Raw genomic sequence first — 22323 nt, forward strand, 5'->3', positions numbered from 1 at the left:
TCATGCAAAAACCAGATAAACCAAGAGCAAAGGAAGAAGAGTTTATGAATTTCCACACAAGCTTGCCCAAGAAAGCCTTGTTAAAGATTTAAAGATTCTTGATTCCAAGACCCTCTATTTGAAGAGGTTTATAGTAGGTTTTCAACTCCGGTAACATTTGTATCAGTTGCAACTGAAAGTAACCAAACGATGTTTCAAATAGCCCCAATTCAAGATTTCAATAGCTTCACTGGCCATTGATAAACCATGAAAGTATAAACAAGTTTGGATGATATCACCATGTTAATAAGACAAAAGCTTCTTGTAAAAGAAAGCTGCTGACCTTTGGACTACAGGAAAGGAATGCTAGGTCTGGAATCTAGAGGGAAAACTGAATTTATTCTTGGCTTGATTTAGTTTATTTTATTACTTTTGGACGAAAGAGCTTCCAATAGGTCACGTTTTGATAAAGTCAATTAAATTAAAACATATATTAAAACTAATCCTCAACAAAAAATCTCACTAAGTATTTTAGGACTACTCTTTGTCTTTATGCATAAACCAATTATATTTAGGTAAAGTATGTATTTTGGACTTATTGAGCCTATTATGCTATCTATATTAAAATTAGTAACAATAGAAGTTGAAAAAGTAAAGATAGTTAACTTGGTAGTAGAATTACATTGAAAAAAGTAGAGATGGTTATTGCGGTGAAGGAAATTAAATTGAGAACGTGTAAGGGTTAGAATAGTACATTGACATTTTCGTTAAATAATCATTAAGATACAATAGATGGCCTAATTAAATTATATATGTATGATATGATTCAAGAGTAATTTCTGTCAGCATTCTTCGTTTTCATCGTTGATTACAAAGTTAAAAAATAAACAAAATAAAAATTCATGTCCCCCTCTTTTCTATTCCATTTCACTCTACATTCCTTTTTATTGGCCCCTTAATTTCACCCACGAAGCACCATACAGGCAGCCCAAGTTCAAATGTTTTTGGGACATAAAGCTCTAACAAAATTTTGTATAACTCCAAAGGGAAATATAAGTGATATTTTGACATAGCAACAAATAAAATTCTGACACAAAATGGTAAAAGAGAGAATGATAAAAATGGCAGCATCCAATGATGATGTTCTCCTTTAAACGGTTTAAGTAAAAACCACAAGAAAATTATACATTACATAGATATCCAGGTCCCCTTTTGATAATAAAACAGAGCCAACGACCAAGCACAAAAAAACTGTGTGCTTGAGCCTTTTCCTTTTTGATTCAATCTACAAAATTTGTTTGGGGTTAACAAAGGTGAAAGTTGCTTGATTCTACTTCCAGTGATTGAGATTTTGAAGATTCCTCCCAAAGTTCCATTCGAGAAGTACAAAAATAGCTGCAGATGGCCAAAGAGATTCCATTTCTGGTGTCTACAAAGATCCATCTTTGTCCTCAGCAAAGCATTCGGCCTTTTAATCGAATCTATAAAAAAATATATATTTTTTCCAAACAAAAACATTCAGTGGATTAGTTAAAATGAAAACCAAAACAAGTGTCGTTTCTAAAATATATTCAGTTTTTGTTCAACTTTTTTTCTTATAAACAGTGTGTAATTTGCTTAATTTAATTCTCGTGTTAATAATAATTAGAGTTTGTTAGACCTATTAATTAATTTCAAATGTGAAGGGAAAAAAAAACAATATAATTTCAAATTATGTCTCATTTGATACTTATGTTTTTTTTTTTTTTTTTTTTTTCCTCTTTTGCCTCATTAGTTTTGTAGTTAATTGAATGTCTAACTACAACTAATTACCATTAAGAAACCAATGAAGTAAGTAATCAACATTTAATTTAGTAGAAAAAAACAAAAAGAAAAAAAAAAGCTGGCACGTTAATAACTGACACCTACAACAACAAATTTAATTGAACTTAATAAGCATAGATGGGGAAAGTTGACAAGTGACTATTTTAATGAAAATTTTCCGTGCTGGATGTGAAGGTCTTAAACATAGATACATATACTAATTTACATTTCACAAATCCAAGGCCTATTTATATGCGCAAAACTTTGTCTCATGACAATTGTCATAAATCACAAAAACCAAAAAAAAAAAAAAAATACAAACACCTCAATCTCCAGAATTGTGCAAGAATACAAAATCATGTGAAAATTAGAGAGGATCTCATATTAAATTTCAAACGGCTGTAGATTAGGTAGGATTGGTACAATTCTACAAATTGTATTCGTTCATTCTCTCCTTGCAAAGGCTATCAATAAATTAGCCAAGTTCGTCCTATTCTAATTTGGCTAAACTTCTCAACAGTAAGAGACACAACACTTTACATAATTTAGTTTAATCACCACTCAAACCCAATAATAAAAGGAAAACGCAAAGAAGCTCAAGAATATCATCTCTAGCAAGTTTGACCTTCAAAAAACTAAACAATGCAGGGTTTTCTTAAATTTTCCCCCTCAATTATCTGTAACGATGGCTAACTACTGTTGCATGTTGAATGTGTCATAGAATAAATAAACAAGAGAATAATTCCAATTGCAATAAACAAGAGAATAATTCCAATTAAAGAATTGCTTGCCAAAAAATTCGTAATATATTTTGATAGGATAGTGTAAACATATAGACAACACTAACCGAGTAACCAAACAAAATTACAAGATAAAAATATACAGTTCAATGTGTTTTGACACCTCTCTATCCGCAGGTCAATTAGAAGTTAAAAACATAGAACCACAGCCCTTAACTGGGAATAAGAGAGCTGTAGACAATTTTCTTTTTCTTTTTTTTCTTTTTTTTTTTTTTAAATAAAAACTGGAGAGAGACAAAACCATAGTCTAATTCTTATTACAAATTAGTGGTGGAAAATTTATAATTATATTTCGTATATGAACAAAATGGATTCCATGTTGGTATTGTGTACTGAGTTTTTTTTGATTCCGAGTGAACACCCAAATTAATTATTATTATTATTTTCTTCTTTTATTCATTTATTTAAACATAAACTAGCGTGAAAAGATTTCTTGCAAGCGTTTTACACTACATTAGATCATATGATATATAAATATATATTTTATTTTTTCCCAAGACGCTAAGAATAGCAATTTTGTAATCACATGTTTATATATCTTGTTCATGCTCTGCAGTTTAAAATTTTCTTCTCCATTCATTTAAAACCCATAACCATAACCAATATCTGCAAAATCTATATTTCCATATAAAGTTGATAGCACTAAATAAACCAAACAAATATATCTAAACATCATGTATGTCAGCAGCTAGCCCAAAATCAATTAATCACTACGTTTCGTCGACCACAAATTAAAAAAATATAATACCTACAAATGAAAACCAAACAAAGCAAATCTTGTAAAGCAAAACAATAATTATGGTAGTTAATTTATGAAAACGTAAAAAACGGAAACAATTACCATCCACTGGAACTTGGCCGATTCCCACTCGATCTCGGCCGACCTGCAATTCCAAGATCTGACTCACCAGCTCTCTTCATCCTCTCATACCCACCACCCGATTTGGGTCGATCGTGATCATCATATCGACCCGGGGACACAATATGCTTCTGACCCGCCTCCCGAGTTCGGATCACCTCTGGTCCGGGCCTCTCCTCCCTGCCCACAAAACCTGGTCTAAGATGAGGAGGAACAAACTTGTCTGTCTTTGCGGACACAACCAAAAGCGAATGCTCCTTATCTTTTTCCTTCTCTTGGCCCAAAGCCGAAGACAAAATAGGAGATCCGACCCCAGTCCTCCCCAACGGACGAAGTGATATAGTATCCGAACCTTGTTCAGATCGATCCTGATCTGGAACTTTGTTTTGCTGGGGTTGGTGCGAGGATTGAGATTGAGGTTGGGGAGAGAGCGGTGGTGGGATCGATATGGGTTTGTGGGTCGGACGGGTTAAGACGAGCATGCGTCCATGGGGCTTGTTATTGGGAGCAGAGATTGCAGAGTAAGACAAAGACGCCAAAGATGAAGAAGAAGAAGAAGAAGTTTTGATTGGATTGCTAGCGTTATTGGGGTTGGAATTGTTGGGGAGGTTTTTGTCATAAATATGGTTGAAATTAATGGTGGTATACCTGTTGGTTTTTGCCATCCACCACCACCACCACGCACAACCACTTATTTTTTCTTTTCTGATTCCTTTGTGAGAGAAAAGCAAGAGAGCAATATGAGATTTCAGTCTCAGATAGACCTTAAACAAAAAAATAAAATAAAAAAAATAAAAAAAGGATGGATGGGATTCGAGTATCCAATTTTGGTTTTTCTTGTCTTGTGGGTCGCCTTCGTCCCTGTTAGCGGAACAATGGGGGGCGTTTGGTACGCACGATAGGTCCGGATCGGACGGGATCGGACAGGATAGGTTCGGATCGGACAGGATTGAATAGTGCAGTACTGTGTTTGGTATAGTTCTGGACTGAATGTTGGATTAGTTGTCCCATGTTTGGTACAGGATCGGACTGGATTGGATTATTTTATAATTATAGTATTTATTTTGTTATATATGAAAAGATTTAAAATTATATTTATATTTACAAAAAAATTAAATATTATATTTAATTAAAGTTTTATTATTACTTATATTTAATATGTTTTGTATAGATATTTATATGTTCAATTAATTAATAATAAAAATAATTTAATGATATTTATAATACATCTGTAATTTTTTTTTTAACACCCATAAACTACTTAAAATATTGTTTTCAAAACCAATTAAAATAAAATTACTAATCATGAATAACAATTAAATACAAATAAAAAAAATTGACATAATATTTAATTAAGAACTTGTTAATAGCATAAAATAACAACTAACCAAATCAATAAAGTGCATGTTAATATTCTAAAACATAACACATAATAATAAAATTATCCGTACATGCATAATTAGAAACTAACATTCAATACGTTACAATATATGTCCATAAGTTTCAATTCCATATGTTCATATATTTGGAAGGTCAAAATAAAAGATGGATTTAAGTTTTTAAACAAACTATATGATGTTTGAAGATAGCAAAGTCTCAACTTCATGATATTATCAATTGATCTAGTTCAAGTGCACTTTTATCTAAGCGAAAGCAAAAACACTATCTGCTCTTCTTTTTGGCTTTAACTCTCATATTTCCTACTTCTTAAGAGTGATTTTAATTGGGTACAATTTGATAACAACTTCTATTTTCTTAATATGGACTAATAGATTTCTAGCATCCCTCCATGGCTTGAATCTCCATTGAGAAAATCGTATAAAGAAGGGAGTTAAATGCCACCAGGATTTACAAAATATAGTAGACTTTATTGGGTTTAAGATTTAAGGTTTTATAGATTTTTATTATACTATTAGGTGGAATATATAAAAAACCTATTACATATTGCATATATTTATAAAAAAATAAAATAAAATAAAATAAATTGGAATCAAATTTTGTTCACGTTAATTTGGCACTACATTTTGTCCAAAATACTAGTCACCCATCACCCATGGTATTTTTCTTCCTTTGTTTTCAAATGTAAAATGCTAATGCGGCAAACTTGTCTAAGCATATGCCAACTAATTCCTACGAAACAAATATGCCAATTAATTCTTTCTCGGATTTGGGAAAATGATGATCAAAATCCATGCCTTTCCATTTAATTTATAGCCAACCACAAAACTTATTTCAATATTCCAAGTGGAGCCTTTTTCCAATATTACAAGCAAACAAAGTTATTACTTTTAGTATATTATTATTTTTAAAATAAGGGCCAAAAATTCCCTGTGCAATCAAAATTCAGAAACTGATTTAGAGAACATGATAGCATTGGAAACACCAATTTCTTAAAGCCAAAAAAAAAAAAACAATTACATTCCGGCAAAATCAAACTATTTTAATCAAATACTTCAGGTCACTATGTAAAGCAGAAATAGAAGAAGTTGTCCACATATTACCGGTCATTTTTTTTTATAGATAAATATGTTGGCTTCATTTTCACCTAATTATGAATTTGAATTTATATACATAAAATAATTGGGCTGGACCAAGAACTCTGAAAGCAACCCATAGCCTCTACCATCAAATGCAGACATTTCTTCAATTTGATATGGGCCATCATTTTTGTAAGGCACACACATACATACATATGATGTTTACAGTTCCCACTTTAGGCACATCATCTATCTATAACAATTATTTCTCAGAATTCTCTCCAAACAATTTTTTGTATCAAACTTAACCAAACAACTTTAAGTAAAACAAGACCCAATTAGAGAGAAAACTTGAATATAAATTCCTAGATCCAACTGCCTAGCTTTTATTGCCAGAAATTCTACACAATCTAATAATTGTCTAAACATCTAAGAAAAACACCAGCCATTGAACCTAAACGCATATATGCTTTTCAAACTTGGAGCATTAAAAAAAAAAAATGCAAACATGATTGATACTTTGTTCATGTCAAACCAGGACAGTTGATTTTGATGAGCTGAAAAAACAAAAAAAGAAAAAACAAATAAATCTCATCTAAAATTGTCAACACGCCAACCTCTGAGTGATGTTTCTGCTATACTGCTGCTTAAAATTGTCAACACGCCAACCTCTGCGTGATGTTTCTGCTATACTGCTGCTTAAAATTGTCAACACGCCAACCTCTGCGTAATCCTTTGAGCTATACTGCTGCTTCCTTTTAATCAAAATGGGAGTATAATTTAATTCTGAAAAGTACAGTGCACATGCAAGCTTTAAATAACCTGTAGAGAAATAATAATATATAAAATTACACAATTATATAGTTATCGTCATGTCCCCTCATATAGCTTGATTATAGCTGCCACATGCTCTTAGCTTTTTTACAGTCTTTTGTCCTTTTCTTTATTATGAAAATTCATAATTCATGATATATACATGCTCTCAGCTGCCACCTCTTTCATTGTCCAACACCCCATAAGAGACAACCTTTATTCCTTCTACCTCATTTTCCCAGTGATCATTAGCACTTATCTTTTTCCTTTGCAGATTCAAAATTTTTGCACCAGATTTTTTTTTTTTAAGTTTTCAAAAACTGGTATTTCTGTCATTAAACGTAAGTTTCACATTGGGGATAAGATGACAGTGATAGTATGATGGTGGGTATTCTAAAGCATAGATGTGCAATTAGTATTGTTACTTTTATACTGCTAAATGACATTATGACTGTTAAAGGTCAGTTGCACGCTCTGTATGGCAAAATCCAGAAATGGGATTTTGATGCACAAAAGAACAGGATATGCATTATGCAAATTGGCAGTAAAAACTAGTTTGCGCGCTTTGTGTGGCAATATGCATTATGGTGTTTTTATGCAGAAAATGAACAGGTTATACATTATGCAAAATGACAACGGAAATAAGTTTCCACGCTTTGAATAGCAAAGTGATGTGCCCCCCACCCTCTCTCTCTCTCTCTCTAAGAATTCTACTTCTGCACTGCCTTTGTTATTCCGAAGTTTCAAAGACTGCTAGTAAGAGGCATATCAACAAGATATGATTGAAGCAGAGTTGATTAAAAGATAATTGTAACATGCACAAATCCAAAAATTTTGAAGCCTCACACGTGCACCAAAAGTAGATTACAATTATTCACTTAATTTTTTATTTCTGGTTTATAGAAACCATCCTTGAACCAATTGGATGCCTCTGTATTGCAGTTATAGCAAATTGAGAATGCAAATCGGTAACATGAAATTAAGCTGTACAGTTTACTTTGCACTAGACTCAGCACATCAGATAGGGAGCAATAAAGTTTCTTTTTAAGAAACTAGCTAGTGTTTCGAACTAAGCAACTAACATATTTACCAGGTGATGATGGCAGATCGATGAAACAGAGGAAGGATGCAGCAGAAGATAAACTCACCGGCCAGAAATGCTTCGAAGGGTAGTTTGCCTCCAAAATCAAGCTTCTTCCTCCTTAATATCAAATCAAGCCCTAACATAAATAGATCGAAGCTTATTTCGCAGATCAACAAATGACATTTCCCAAACATATTTCATAATTTTTTAGCTAAAAATTAAGGTAAAAAACAAAGAAAAATAACAAGATGATGATGATGGAAGATTGCCGAAACAGAAGAAGAAGACATGCTCACCGGCCAGATGCTTCGAAGGGGATGGTGATGCGAGATCGACGATGCTTCGAAGGGGATGGTGATGCGAGATCGACGATGCTTCGAAGGGGGCGGCCAGAGATGCTTCGAAGAGAGCTCGGTGGGACAAAAGTGACCCAGTCTCCAGATGGGTCAGATTTATCCCCCTCATTTGGGATAAATTGATCTACGGGACAAACCTGTCCCCCTCCCATTTTCACTTGCCAAACACCGGACTGGGACTGGGTCCTGTCCTGACCTGCCCAGTCCGGCGTAACAAACACGCCCTGGGACTACAACGTTTTAGATTGTTGGAAAAAAGAATTTTCTTTTAGAAATGTTAGAACTTATTTTTTCAGTTTTACACAGTACAAGCCACCAGCACCAAAATTTAATAATATTTTAATTCTTGTCATTGTATTTCTTGCTAAAAAAATTATTTTTTATTATTTAGGCTATAATTGAAGAAATATAATAAAATATCAATGTTAGTTCTAAAGTACTTTTATTTGACATAAGCATGTTATGGAATTTTTTAATAAAAATAAGTAAGCTATGGAACGATTACAAAAATATTCACAACATTCATTTAAAAAAACAGAAAAAACAAAAAACATAAATATTCACAAACTTTTATAAGCTTTATTAACATTATGGCAAGTGCGCCAGTATTGAACAATATTATTTACACATATATTATACCCACCTCAATAAATTGCAATAAGTTTTTCATTCAACAAAAACAATTTCTTTTAGGAAAACAAAAATAAAAGGATGAATGATGTTGGTGAAGTGGTATATTCTTCATAATCATCGTCATTTGGTATACAAAATTGTATTATATTAATTATGTCATTGATTGGACTGTAATAAACTATATGTTATTGTAGAACATTAATAATTATGTTAAAGTGTGGCAATTTTACTACTTGATGGTACATACATTATCCGGTTAACTTGCACATCTTGGTACCACCTTCTTTCCTTAGAAGAGTTTATATTTTCTTGTATATTTTAATCGACGTAAGGTATATTTTAATGATGTTTTGTGTCTAAGTTAAGGTATATTTTGATGATGTTTTGTGCCTAAGTTATATATGCAAAAACATAGGCTAAACTATGCACAAAAGAGTAGGAACATTATGCTTGCAATTTCTATGGTGCTAGATTCATAATTTCCAGCAATATAGATCCACTGTTTGTGTTACATCTCAGGCTGTAAAAGGATTTTTGAACTAAAATTTTGAGGGATGTCTACAGACATATAAGGAAGACTGTGGTCCAAATTTCCATTAAAATGATATAGGGAAGTCTAATTTCTATTCCAAACAGATTGCTGTATCCGGTGTGCAGAGTATGGGTCAGTTTTGGAACTATTTGACCTATGATTCGGTTCCAAAACATTCCTATCTTATGAAACAACATTTCTTGATGACGAAGGATGCTTCAAACTGAGTTTTGTAAGCAGATACAAAAGGGAACTAAGTAGGTGAAACTAGTTTGGTTGTTTACCCAAACTAGTTAGACAAAACGAACTCAGTTCAAACCATGTGCCACTTTTTTGCTATATTTGAAATAGACATATTGCAGCTGGTTACTACCTCTTTTGTATATGAAAAGTTAGGTGTTGACCATTTTATTTTTTAAATTTCAAATGCTTTACTCATTTTATAAGCTCACATGCTTGATGTGACGGTCCGCACCTTTGGAATAGTCCAGTGGCATTTTTGTAAATATTTGAAGGTCGGGATCTTCGATCCCAAGCCGTGGGAATCTCTTAAGAATGTCACTAGGATGGTGCATGTCAAATGGCAGGCTAGGATGTGAAGGTTTGCTAGAGAAAACCCCATTATGATTCCTCGCACAAAGTGATATCTGTTGTTGCCAGAAAGGAAATGGCTCAATAAGCTCTTTAGGGGGGGGGGGGGGGATGGTCCGTGTCTGGCTCTCCATGGCCCTCGGCTCCGGCTTTGATCTGGGGCTAAGCGAGCCTCCCATGGGCGACGGCAAGCCATGGGGTGAACATAAAGTGCCACGAAGGTGGGCTTATATCTCCGAGGGACAGGGAGTCCCGAAGACAGTACCGGTAGGCGCTTTGAGCTGGTATTGCGCGTCACTCTTGTGCTAGAGGCTAAGTGTAGCATTCGCTATGCCGTTTTTAATCGGCTATGCCAAGAACACACGTAGGCCTTTGTTACAAGGTTGTGGCAAATGTGCCAGTAAGCGGAGGCTCGGGTTCTATCTCGCTCAAGAGGGTCGTAAGCTAAATAGGCATGGATGGGGCGACACCGTGCCATTGGGTGACATTCGTATGTGGGCTTCCGATCTTGTGTTGCTACCTTGGGTGGTATGTTGGTACGATGTTGGCGTGCATGCTCCAGGGTCGGGTGCTATTCGGGATGTGCTTGGACCAAGGCCCAAATGGAGAATTGGGTTGCTGGATAGTAACAAGCTACCGAGTGGGCGTAAGGCCATCGGGCTAGCTTGCTGGGCGGCATGAGCCATGATGATTATGAGAAAGAAATAGATGGGGTGAGCATCTAGGCTATTAGCCGTGATGCTAGTGATACGAACCTAGGACGACCTGCTCCTAAACCCGTATTATATTAGCCCGGATCTTTAATTAAGTTCAAGTTCTAATGGAATGGACCTCAACCCCTAACCAACCTGTGGTTAGAAACCTTGGTATAATGAAGACGCCACAATAGGGGATGGAAAACCTATTGATAAGTCAAGCTAAAACAACCAATTCTCTAATGGTGTTTTAGGTGTTCTCAAAGAACAAAGAGATAATTAATCTCACAAGTATTTTCTTAATCAAATCAAAGTTGTATTATTATTGAAAAATAAGCCTTTAAATAGGCTTGAAAGAAACAAAACAAACCCTAAAAAATTAATTCAAAACCGGACTCCTATAGGAATTAGGAAACTTGACCGAATTCTAATATGTCCTAAACTAAGTTTCCTAAACTAAAATTGATTAATTAATTCCTTTATTTTGAATTAGTAATTAATTAATTTACAATGAAAATAATAAAATAATAACTTTCCTAAACTTATTTGTCCAGAAAATAAATAAATAAAAACTAAAAAGTAATGGTAGTTTCCTAAAACAAAAAGTAGAATAAAATTAGGAAACTATAATACTAGCTTTTAGACTAATTTGACTTTGACCAATCTTTGACCTCTTTGAGCTTCAAATCAGCTTCTAGATGCTTTTTAGGATGCCAATCAAGCTGAATATGAAGTCCCACACGTTGCCCATGCTTGGAAAAATAAGAAAAGGCCAATACAGTAAAATACAGTAAAGCCAGCAAGCAATACAGCAAATTCGGCCAAATTCTTGATGCTGTCCGTACAAGCCCTTTTTGATTGCATTTGAGGCTGCTTTAACATGATTCCATGACCTATTAGGCATATGTATTGAACCCATAAAGCATTGGAACCATTTCATACATCCTGGACTCCAAAAATGTACCAAAACCGTCACCCGGGATCGTATCAGCTTCCACCACTTGGATGCTTCGAATAGGCTTTGTATCTTCAAGTATGGACAAGCTCTGTTGAGATTGATTACCATCTGTATAAATACTCCTAGGTTGCCCTTAAATCTCTTAATTTGAGCTCTTGTGATTGGCCTAGTCTTCATCCGTGTCGAGTCAGCACCCCAGCGGGTTATCGGTGGAGCGGGCTCGGGCGGAATCACATCATTCCCCTCCTCTTGAAAATGATTTGTCCTCAAATCTAGATTGTCACCTGCAGCAAAAGGAGTTAAATCAGCAACATGAAATGCAGCACTCATGTTATACTCACCTAGTAAATCAAGCTTGTAGGCATTCTTGTTATTGGACTCCAAAACTTGAAAAGGTCCATCCATAGGCGGCATGAGCTTTGACTTTCTTTGATTAGGAAACCTTTCCTTTTGTAAGTGCAACCAAACCAATTCTCCTGGGTCAAATACTATTACAACAAAATCTAGAAATACATGCTCATTATGGTAAAAATTACACTTTTTAAAGTTAGCAAACAATATTTTCCAAATTTTCAAATTGCCACTAAGTAAAGCTCTCAACAATGCAGATAAAGTTCTATGCAATAAAGACATCTTTAAATAAGTATCTTTAAAATTCATGGTCAGCAATGATTTCTTATTCATAATTACTTTATTAACATCACCAAAGCTAAGATAAAAATTTATATTTTTCCTTTCTTGTCTTCCTTTTCCTTTCTCACTCACAGCCATCTCACCTTCCTCACTCTCGGCTTTTGCACCAAATTTCTCACTCTTGGTTTTATTAAAATTTTTCCACACAACCTGAGTATTAGAAGACTTACCTTGGACAGCAAGCTCACCTTTTCCCTCTTGATTGGATGGTAGTCCACTTGGAATTTCATTTGGGAAGACATCTCCAAATTCCTTCAAAAGAGAAATCATTGAACTTGGCAATTCAAGTTCTTCAAAGTTAGTTTGAGCATTAAAATAATTTTCTTTATAAATCATGACCAGCAAAGGTTTCTTACACTCAATAACCTTATTAATATCCCCTAAACTCAAATAAAAGTTGCTACTTGACCTTTCTTTTCTTTCTTTTTCTTTTTCCCCCTTGGATTGGCACAAACCTTCGGATTTCCCTTCCTTCTCCAAGCTCTCGGGTTTGCCACTCTCTTTCCCCTCTCTTTTGATTTTTCCTTGATCTTTCCACTCAATATGAGTCTTAGAAACCTTACCTTGATCAACAACCTCATTCTTACCTGCTTGAAAGGATGGTGAAGCCGTTGGTGCCATACTTGCTTTTTCCTTAAGCTTTTCGGCTTCTCTCCTTTGTTGCATTTGTAATTGGTCTTTGTAAACCTCTTTAGGAGATAATGGTTCCAGCTTGACCTTCTTCCCTTTAAACCTGAAAACAATACTATTTTCTTGACCAAAATGAGTAGCATCTTTATCAAATTGCCATGGCCTACCTAATAGTATATGTCCAGCAATCATGGGTACAATATCACATAAAACTACATCCTCATATCTACCTATATTAAATTTTACTTTGGCTTGTTTATTCACTTTTATTTCACCACTATCATTAAGCCATTGTAATCTATAAGGTTCTGGATGTTTAATTGTTTTCAAGCCTAATTTAGCAATTACAAGATTACTTATCACATTAGTACAACTCCCACTATCTATAATCATGCTACAAATTTTACCTTGTATTTCGCAGCGAGTGTGGAAGATGTTTTCTCTTTGTATCTGCTCTTCATCTTTGTAGACAGCAAGTACTCTCCTTGAAACCAAGCTCAACTCGGCATTAGATGTATCTACAAGTTCGGCTTCATCTTCATTGCAATCCTCCTCTTGCTCGGTTTCAGCCCCACTTTCTTCACTCGCAGATTCCAGCTCACCATCACCCTTTAATACCATTATTCTTCTATTTGGGCATTGGCTGGCTATGTGTCCTCTTCCTTGGCACTTAAAACAAATTATTTCTCTGGATTTTTTAGGTTTAGGATCAGATTTTATCTCACCTCTAAGTGCTTGGACAGATTCGGTCTTGACCTCCCTTCTTGACCGGTTGGTAGTTTCTTCTCCTAATTTCAGCTTCAACTTGTTTTCATAAGTGGAATTGCTTTTCCAGCCACTTGAACTTGTCCTTCCACTGCTAGAAACTCCTCCAAACCGTGTACTAACACCCCTCCTCTTGAATTGGTTCTCAAGCTTAATGGCTACATGCAACATCTCCTCCAATTCCAAGTATTGTTGTAATTCAAGTTGGTTGGCAATGTCACGGTTCAAACCACCAAGAAATCTCGCCATTGTTGGCTCTCTATCCTCATTCATATTCAGCCTCATCATTAACATCTCCATCTCTTTGTAATAATCCTCCACGGACCTACTTCCTTGAGACAAAGATTGAAGCCTTTGATGCAGCAACCTATGGTAATGAGATGGCACAAACCGCTTTCTCATGGCTCCTTTCATTTGACGCCATGTTGTAATCAAGTCATCACCAACCCTCCTTCGGGTGCTTTGCTCATTTGTCCACCATTGGAGTGCATAATGGCCAAACTCCATTGCTGCCAACTTCACCTTCTTACCTTCCGAATAGTTGTGGCAGTCAAAAATCATCTCCATTTTTTCTTCCCACTCCAAATAAGCTTTGGGATCACTTTTACCCATAAAAGGTGGGATGTTAACCTTGATATTTCCCAAATCATCATCTGTATCTTCCCTCCTATATCTCCCACGGCCAGCTCTATCTTGGACAGAAAAGGTTTCATCCATACCTTCCTCAAAGTCGCCGTCGAATGGCTCCTCATCAAATTCCTCTCTCTGCCTCTCGCGACCTCCTCGTCCTCCATGGAATTCTTGCCTATTTCTTGTATTCGGCCTTCCTTGTGAGGCTTCTAGTCTTCCCACTCTTTGATTTACATGCTCAACTTGAGCACTAACCCGCTGTATTGATTCCAAAATAGCTCTCATGTCCACTTGGTCTCCACTCCCGATAGCTCGGTCATCGCCATGGAATGCTACGGACTCTTCCTCATTGATCCTCAAGAGTGGATCCCCTCTTATTATTCTAGAATCTGCCATGTTAGTAAAATACTGCAAAAATAAAATAAATCCTCACAATATTCACTCCCTCACGTGTTTCACTCAAACAAGGTCTCGACACTCGTGTTTGCACACTAGTTTCGACTTTTACCCTCTTTTAAGCTCTCACACTCTTGCCTTTTTCCACTCAATGAATTATCTCAAAGTTCTAATTAAAACACCCACAAAACAGCAATTAGATCACTAGTATGTTTTAATTAAACTTATCAACAAAGCAGTAGCAAAAAGTAGGCAATACCGAAAGAATCCAACAAATCCTAATTTTTCGGCTTTCTAGACAAGAAAACACAAAATAATGGGAAAACGTTGGAATTTTTGAAAACTGCACCAGATGGTAGTAGATTATGAGTTCAAGAATAAAATTCCAGAAAAAGAAATTCAAATACGAACAAGAATCAAAAAGAACAAAATTATAGAAAAGTGTTGGTTGTTGTTCTTGTAATTCAAGTTTTGTATCAATTCCTTTATCTAATTTTAATCCAAATAATTTAAGCACCCAAAATCCAAATATCCAGCAGCAAAAATAATTCTCCAGCAACTCAAATATTGAATAAATAATAAAAAACCAGCAGCTCCAACAAATTTTCAGCAAACAAATCAAACTCCAACAAACCGAAATATTTTTTTTTCTTCTTCTTTTTTTTTTTTTATTCGGCTTTACCTTCTTTTTTTTTTTTTTTTTTCACTTACAGAACATAAACAACTGCAGTAGCAAGAATAATTACCAAAATTGCAATTCCAACTCCAAAACAAACACCAAACCCGTGACCTCCAAATAAACAAAATGTGCAGTTTTTTTTTTTTTTTTTTAAATGTTGCCGCAAACTTTTTTTTTCCTGTTTTCTTTTTTTCTTTTTTTTTTGAATATATGAATGCAAATATTTAAGACTAAAACAGCAAAGAAAAATCAACAAAAACCAAATTAACAAGAACAATGATAAAAGAGAACCAACAAACCAGGAAACAAAAATACGATAAAACTAGGAAATCCTAATTCAACTAGGAATGAATTTTTTTTTTTTTTTTTAAGATGCTGAATGTGTATAGGATAGATGCAACCTTAACCTAATGCTAAAATTGCAGAATAACATAAAAACAAATAAAGCAAATAAAGATAGATCAAATCTGAACAAAATTTAGCTCTGATACCAAATGATACGAACCTAGGACGACCTGCTCCTAAACTCGTATTATATTAGCCCGGATCTTTAATTAAGTTCAAGTTCTAATGGAATGGACCTCAACCCCTAACCAACCTGTGGTTAGAAACCTTGGTATAATGAAGACGCCACAATAGGGGATGGAAAACCTATTGATAAGTCAAGCTAAAACAACCAATTCTCTAATGGTGTTTTAGGTGTTCTCAAATAACAAAGAGATAATTAATCTCACAAGTATTTTCTTAATCAAATCAAAGTTGTATTATTATTGAAAAATAAGCCTTTAAATAGGCTTGAAAGAAACAAAACAAACCCTAAAAAATTAATTCAAAATCGGACTCCTATAGGAATTAGGAAACTTGACCGAATTCTAATATGTCCTAAACTAAGTTTCCTAAACTAAAATTGATTAATTAATTCCTTTATTTTGAATTAGGAATTAATTAATTTACAATGAAAATAATAAAATAATAACTTTCCTAAACTTATTTGTCCAGAATATAAATAAATAAAAACTAAAAAGTAATGGTAGTTTCCTAAAACAAAAAGTAGAATAAAATTATGAAACTATAATACTAGCTTTTTGACTAATTTGACTTTGACCAATCTTTGACCTCTTTGAGCTTCAAATCAGCTTCTAGATGCTTTTTAGGAAGCCAATCAAGCTGAATATGAAGTCCCACACGTTGCCCATGCTTGGAAAAATAAGAAAAGGCCAATACAGTAAAATACAGTAAAGCCAGCAAGCAATACAGCAAATTCGGCCAAATTCTTGATGCTGTCCGTACAAGCCCTTTTTGATTGCATTTGAGGCTACTTTAACTTGATTCCATGACCTATTAGGCATATGTATTGAACCCATAAAGCATTGGAACCATTTCATACTTCCTGGACTCCAAAAATGTACCAAAACCGTCACCCGGGATCGTATCAGCTTCCACCACTTGGATGCTTCGAATAGGCTTTGTATCTTCAAGTATGGACAAGCTCTGTTGAGATTGATTACCCTCTGTATAAATACTCCCAGGTTGCCCTTAAATCTCTTAATTTGAGCTCTTGTGATTGGCCTAGTCTTCATCCGTGTCGAGTCAGCACCCCAGCGGGTTATCGGTGGAGCGGGCTCGGGCGGAATCACATCAGCTAGGAAGCAATCATAGTCCTGGTCGGTGAACCTCAGGGGCATACAATTGGTATCAGATGGGTCGATATATGAACTCGGATAGTGAGAAGGCTAGCCATGACTAAAGAGTCTTGGCGCCGCACAGTCTATTTCCGCTGCATAAAATGTAGGACCATGACACTTGACCTCTATGAACTAGTTATAATTTCATACTTATATTATTGAATGAATGAGATAGCTGTATATCTAAGCCTCATTTTCAAAAACCAACATGTTCTCTTTTTCCTTCTCTCTTCTTCAATATCTTTGAACACTTTAGGAACCCTAAAAAACTAGAAAACACCATAATCAAAACCTAAAAACACAACTCATACACAATCATTTTTAAGAGCATCACCAAAAGCTTGCTTGTTACTAACACTCCAAGCTAGCTTGCTCTTGGTCATAATCTTCTCACCGCAACAAATTATACAACACTTGGTGCAGAGTCTTGTTGTATCATATATATATATATATATATTTATAAAAACTTATTTTGGTCAATATAAAATTGATTTTTATCATTATTCATATATTTTCATTAATTAATTACATAGTCATAATATATGAAATTTATACTTTTATTATTTTTCATTTATATGTATAAATTAATTCATTATTCAAAATATAGTAAATTTATTTATTTTTATACATATTGTTCATATAATTTTCTTGAATTATTCATACTACATCCTTCTGTAGAATGACGTGGTGACTGTTCTTTTCTTTGCGAGGTTCTTTTGATGTGGCAAGCCAAATCAAGAGTTGTTGATAGTGTGCTTAGATGACTTATTTTGTCAAAAATTAACACACCAAATACATTCAAAGAAAAGCCATATTTAAAGTAGGAATGGCAAGTTGCCCTATACGACCCAATATCCGTGGTGCACCGCCTCTAATGGGGCGGTTTTTCCCTGAAAAATTGAGATTGCAAAGTGGGCTGGGGGCAAAGGTTTAAAATCCGAATCTGGAACGGGCTGGGGGGGGGGGGGAATAAACACCCCGGCCCAGTGTATATATATTTATAATTTCATTTATGTTAAACATCTTTTTCTTCTTTTCTTACAAACTCCAACACTAAACTTTCAATTTTGGCCGCCAACATCGATGTATTTTATTGTATTTTTATTACATTTTAGTCACTTTATTTACATTTTATTCATAAAAGAAAATTTTTATCTAAATTTTAAAAAAAAAATTATATGAATGATATAAAAAAAAAAGCAGGGAAAACTGCCCCGCCCCCTCTCCGATTGGGGAATCCCCGTCCCCGCCCCACCTCTAAAGAAACGAAAAAAAAAAAACTACTGGCATAGGATAAAGAATTTACCGCATAGACAGGGATGGAATTTTAAAAATCGGCCCCACTGATGTGAATCCGCTTGTGTCCGCACAACCGACAACCCGCTAAGGTGCTGACCCAATATGGATGAAAATCGGGCCGATCACTAGGGCACAAGCCAAGAGCTTTAAGGAAAATGTGTGCATACAAATGGTGGAAGCCGATACAGACCCGAATAGCAGTTTTGGTGTATTTATAGAGTCCGGGCAACAAGAAATGGTTCCAACTCTTTATGGATTCAATAAATATCACTAAGAGGTCATGGAAACAAGTCAAGGTAGAAGTAAAACCAACTTCTACGGACTTGTACGGAGAGCTTTAAAATTTGGCCGAAAATTACTGTATTGCTTGCTGGCTTTACTGTATTTTGCTGAGTTGGCTTTTTCTCTTTCCTCCAAGCAAGGGCAACGTGTGGGACTCCATAAAAATCCTATTTGGCACCCTGAAAGCATATAGAAGCTTATTTGGAGCTCAAATTGGTCAAAGATTGGTCAAAGTCAACTTAGTCAAAAAGCTAGTATTTTAGTTTCCTAATTGGATTCTATGTTGGCCAAAATTTCCTAATCCTTTAGGGTTTTATTTTGTTCATTCAAAGCTGATTTAAAGGCTTATTTTCAATGAGAAATCAAGTTGAATTCTATACAGAAAATTATTTGTGAAATTGAATTATCTTTGTTCTTTTGAACACCTAAAACACCATTAGTAAATGAGTGTTTTAGTTTGACTTATCAATAGGCCTTCCATCGCCTATTGTGGCATCTTCACCATATACCAAGGTTTCTAATCACAGGTTAGTTAGGGGTCAAGGTGACTATTAGAACTTGAACATAATTAGATCCAAGCTAATATTATACGGGGTCTAGGAGCAGGTCGTTCTAGGTTCGTATCATTTGGTATCAGAGAAAAATTTTGTTCAAGTTTGATCTATCTTTATTTGATTTATTTGTTTTTGTGTTAATCTAAAATTTTACCACTAGGTTAAGGTTGCTTCTATCATTATACATGTTTTGCATCTTTAAAAGAAAATAAAAATTCATTCATAGTTGAATTAGGATTTCCTAGTTTTACTGTATTTTTGCTTCCTAGTTTGTTGGTTGTTTTTCATCATTGTTTTTGTTCATTTTGGATTTTTTTTTTACTGTTTTATTCTTAAATATTTGAATTCATATATTCCCAAAAAAAAAAAAAGGCCAAACAAATATTTAAAAAAACAAAAACTGCACAATTTGTATTTTGTTTGGGAGGTCATGGGTGTGGTGATTGTTTGGTGTTGGAATTGCAATTTTGGTGTTGATTCTTGCTACTGCAGTTGTCTTATGTTCTGTGAGTTAAAAAAAAAAAAAAGGAAGAAAAAAAAAAAACAGGCCGAACAAAAAAGAAAAATTTGTTTTGTTGAACTTGGTGTTGAAATTTGTTGCTGGAAATTTCTTGGAGCTGCTAATTCGTTGATTGGTTATTCAATATTTGGAGTTTCTGGAGAATTATTTTATTGTTGGATATTTGAATTTTGGGTGCTTAAATTATTGGAATAAAATTAGTTAAAGGAATTGATACAAAACTAGAATTACAAGGACAGCAACCAACATTACTCTTTAATTTTGTTCGAATTGATTCTTGTTCGTGTTTGAATTTCTTTTTGTAAATTTTTATTCTTGAATCTTTAATTTCTTACCATCTAGTCCAGTTCTTATTCATTTCAAAATTTTCTTGTTGATTTGCCTTCTTTCACCTAGAAAAGCTGAAAACTAGGTTTTGTTAATTCATTTGGTATTGCTTTCTTTTTGCTAATGTTTTGTTGATAACTTTAATTAAAACATACTTGTGATCTAATTGCTGTTTTGTGGGTGTTATAATTAGAACTTTTAGATAATTCATTGAGTGGAAAAAGGCAAGAGCGTGTGAGCTTTAATGAGGGTAAAAGCCAAAACTAGAATGAAAACACGAGTATCGAGATCTTAATTGAGCGAAACACATGACGGAGTGATATTTGGTGAGAATTTATTTTATTTTGCATTATTTATACCAACATGGCAGATTCAAGATTGAGAAGACGAGATCCACCACTAAGAATTAATGAAGAAGAATACGTAGGATTCTATGAGCAAACGTACATGAGGGCTATCTTGGAACAATTGTAGCGGATGAATGCTCAATTTGACCACATAAATCAAAGGATGGACAGAATAGAAATGGAGGTCGAGATCGAGGTCGAAGAGGTCGTGGACAACCTAGAGAAGAGCTTGAAGAGGAAAATTTTGGAGATGATTTTGAGGAAAGAATGGATGAAACCCTTGCTTTCCAAGAGAGGCTAGGCCATGGGAGGCATAGGAGAGAGGAGGTAGATGATGATCTTGGCAACATCATGGAAAACATACCACCTTTCATGGGAAAATGTGACCTGGAAGCTTACTTGGAATGGGAGGAGCGTATGGAGACGATCTTCGATTGCCATAACCATTCGGAGACTAAGAAAGTGAAATTGACAGCAATGGAATTGGTTATTATGCATTCCAATGGTGGACCAATGAGCAAAACACCCGAAGAAGAGTTGGTGATGACTTGATCACTACATGGTGACAAATGAAAGGAGCCATGAAGAAGCAGTTCATACCATCACACTATCATAGGTTGCTGCATCAATGACCTCAATCTTTATCTTAAGGAACTAGGTTTGTGGATGATTATTACAAGGATATGGAGATGCTTATGATGAGATTAAGTATGAATAAAGATAGAGAAGTAACCATGACAAGGTTTCTTAGTGGTTTGAATCGTGGAGTAGCCAATCAACTAGAATTGCAACAATATGTGGAATTGGAGGAGATGTTGAATGTGGCTACTAAATTAGAGCATCAATTCAAGAGGAAGGGTACAAGCTCACGGTTTATAGGTGTTTTAAGTAGTGGGTGGACAAATTCAACTAGTTGGAGAAGCAAACCCATGTTCAAGCCAAGGCTAAAACTGAATCACGGTGAAGGAAGTGCCGTTCAGCCAAGGAAAGATAACCAAGTCGACCTTGTTCAAGCACATAAATCTGAAGGTAAATCTGATCCTAAACCTTCAAAGACTAGAGATATTGTTTGCCTTAAGTGCCAGGGATGAGGACACATCACTAACCAATGCTTGAATAGAAGAATCATGATGTTGAAGGACAATGGTGAGTTGGAGTCCGATAGTGATGAAGCTGAAATTGAGATTGAGCATGAAGAGAAAGAAATTGAAGATGAAGCCAAAACACTAAAGGCTTTAAATTCCAAATTACGTTTAGTTGTAAGTAGGGTCCTTACTATATACAAAGATGAGGATCAAATTCAGAGAGAAAACATCTTTCACATCCGATGCGAAATTCAAGGTAACATATGTATATAGTAGAAGTTGTGCAAATGTAATTAGTAGCATGGTAGTTGATAAATTAGGCTTACAAACTATTAAACATCCAGAACCATATAGATTACAATGGCTTAATGATAATGGAGAGATGAGAGTAAATAAGCAAGCCAAAGTAAAATTTAGCATTTATAAATATATGGATGTTGTGTTGTGTGATGTTGTGCCTATGCATGCCAGACATATTCTATTAGGTAGACCATGGCAATTTGATAAAGATGCTACTCATTATGGTCAAGAGAATTGTATTGTTTTTAGATTTAAAGGTAAGAAGGTCAAGCTGGAGCCACTAACCCTGAAGGAGATTTCTAAAGACCAACTACAAATGCAGCAAAGGAAGGAATCTGAGAGGCTCAAGGAGAAGGCCAATATGGCACCAACAGTTCCACCATCCATTCAAGCAGGGAAAGGTGAGCTTGCTGTCCAAGGTAAGTCCTCCAAAACCCAGGTTAAATGGAAAAAATCTAACAAATCTGAGAGTGAGAAACTTGGAGAAAAAGCAGAGTGTGATGCAAAATTCAATAAAACCATGAGTGAGAAAGGAAAAAGTAGAAAAGAAA

General features: G+C 34.9%; 2 protein-coding genes across 12 annotated transcripts; both read right to left on the reverse strand.

The window, feature by feature from the left end:
* Positions 1–1092: 1092 nt before the first annotated feature.
* LOC107417199 (uncharacterized) lies at positions 1093–4306 on the reverse strand. Its single transcript, XM_016025796.4, has 2 exons — positions 3424–4306; positions 1093–1460 (listed from the first exon to the last, which is right to left on the reverse strand). Coding segments are annotated over exons 1-2 (684 nt in total). The 5' UTR covers positions 4107–4306; the 3' UTR covers positions 1093–1459.
* Positions 4307–5765: 1459 nt separating this feature from the next.
* On the reverse strand, positions 5766–8393 carry LOC112490697 (uncharacterized). Of its 11 annotated transcripts, none has more exons than XR_007240328.2 (3): positions 8112–8393; positions 7880–7951; positions 5766–6673 (listed from the first exon to the last, which is right to left on the reverse strand). XR_007240328.2 is itself a non-coding variant. In XM_048471924.2 (3 exons), the coding sequence occupies exons 1-3, from the start codon at positions 8321–8323 to the stop codon at positions 6523–6525; spliced, it is 474 nt and encodes a 157-aa protein (XP_048327881.2). In that variant the 5' UTR covers positions 8324–8393; the 3' UTR covers positions 5766–6522. The 11 variants fall into 11 exon arrangements, 8 of the variants coding, with proteins under 8 accessions (XP_048327881.2, XP_048327882.2, XP_048327878.2 ...); XR_007240327.2 differs by having other exon boundaries at positions 5766–6704; positions 7822–7951; XR_007240326.2 differs by having other exon boundaries at positions 5766–6740; positions 7822–7951.
* Positions 8394–22323: the final 13930 nt, after the last annotated feature.

The sequence above is a fragment of the Ziziphus jujuba genome, chromosome 4 (genome assembly GCF_031755915.1).
Source record: "Ziziphus jujuba cultivar Dongzao chromosome 4, ASM3175591v1".
NCBI lineage: Eukaryota > Viridiplantae > Streptophyta > Magnoliopsida > Rosales > Rhamnaceae > Ziziphus > Ziziphus jujuba.

Excerpts from the sequence above, each read along its gene's own strand:
- LOC107417199 (XM_016025796.4), bottom strand. The coding sequence starts at position 4,106 with ATGGCAAAAACCAACAGGTATACCACCATTAATTTCAACCATATTTAT.
- LOC112490697 (XM_048471921.2), bottom strand. The coding sequence starts at position 8,280 with ATGAGGGGGATAAATCTGACCCATCTGGAGACTGGGTCACTTTTGTCC. Across the intron at positions 7,933-8,111 it reads CCCTTCGAAGCATCTGGCCG|GAGGAAGAAGCTTGATTTTG; the intron begins GTGAGCATGTCT and ends TTTGATATTAAG. Across the intron at positions 6,741-7,821 it reads CGATCTGCCATCATCACCTG|GTTATTTAAAGCTTGCATGT; the intron begins GTAAATATGTTA and ends ATTTCTCTACAG.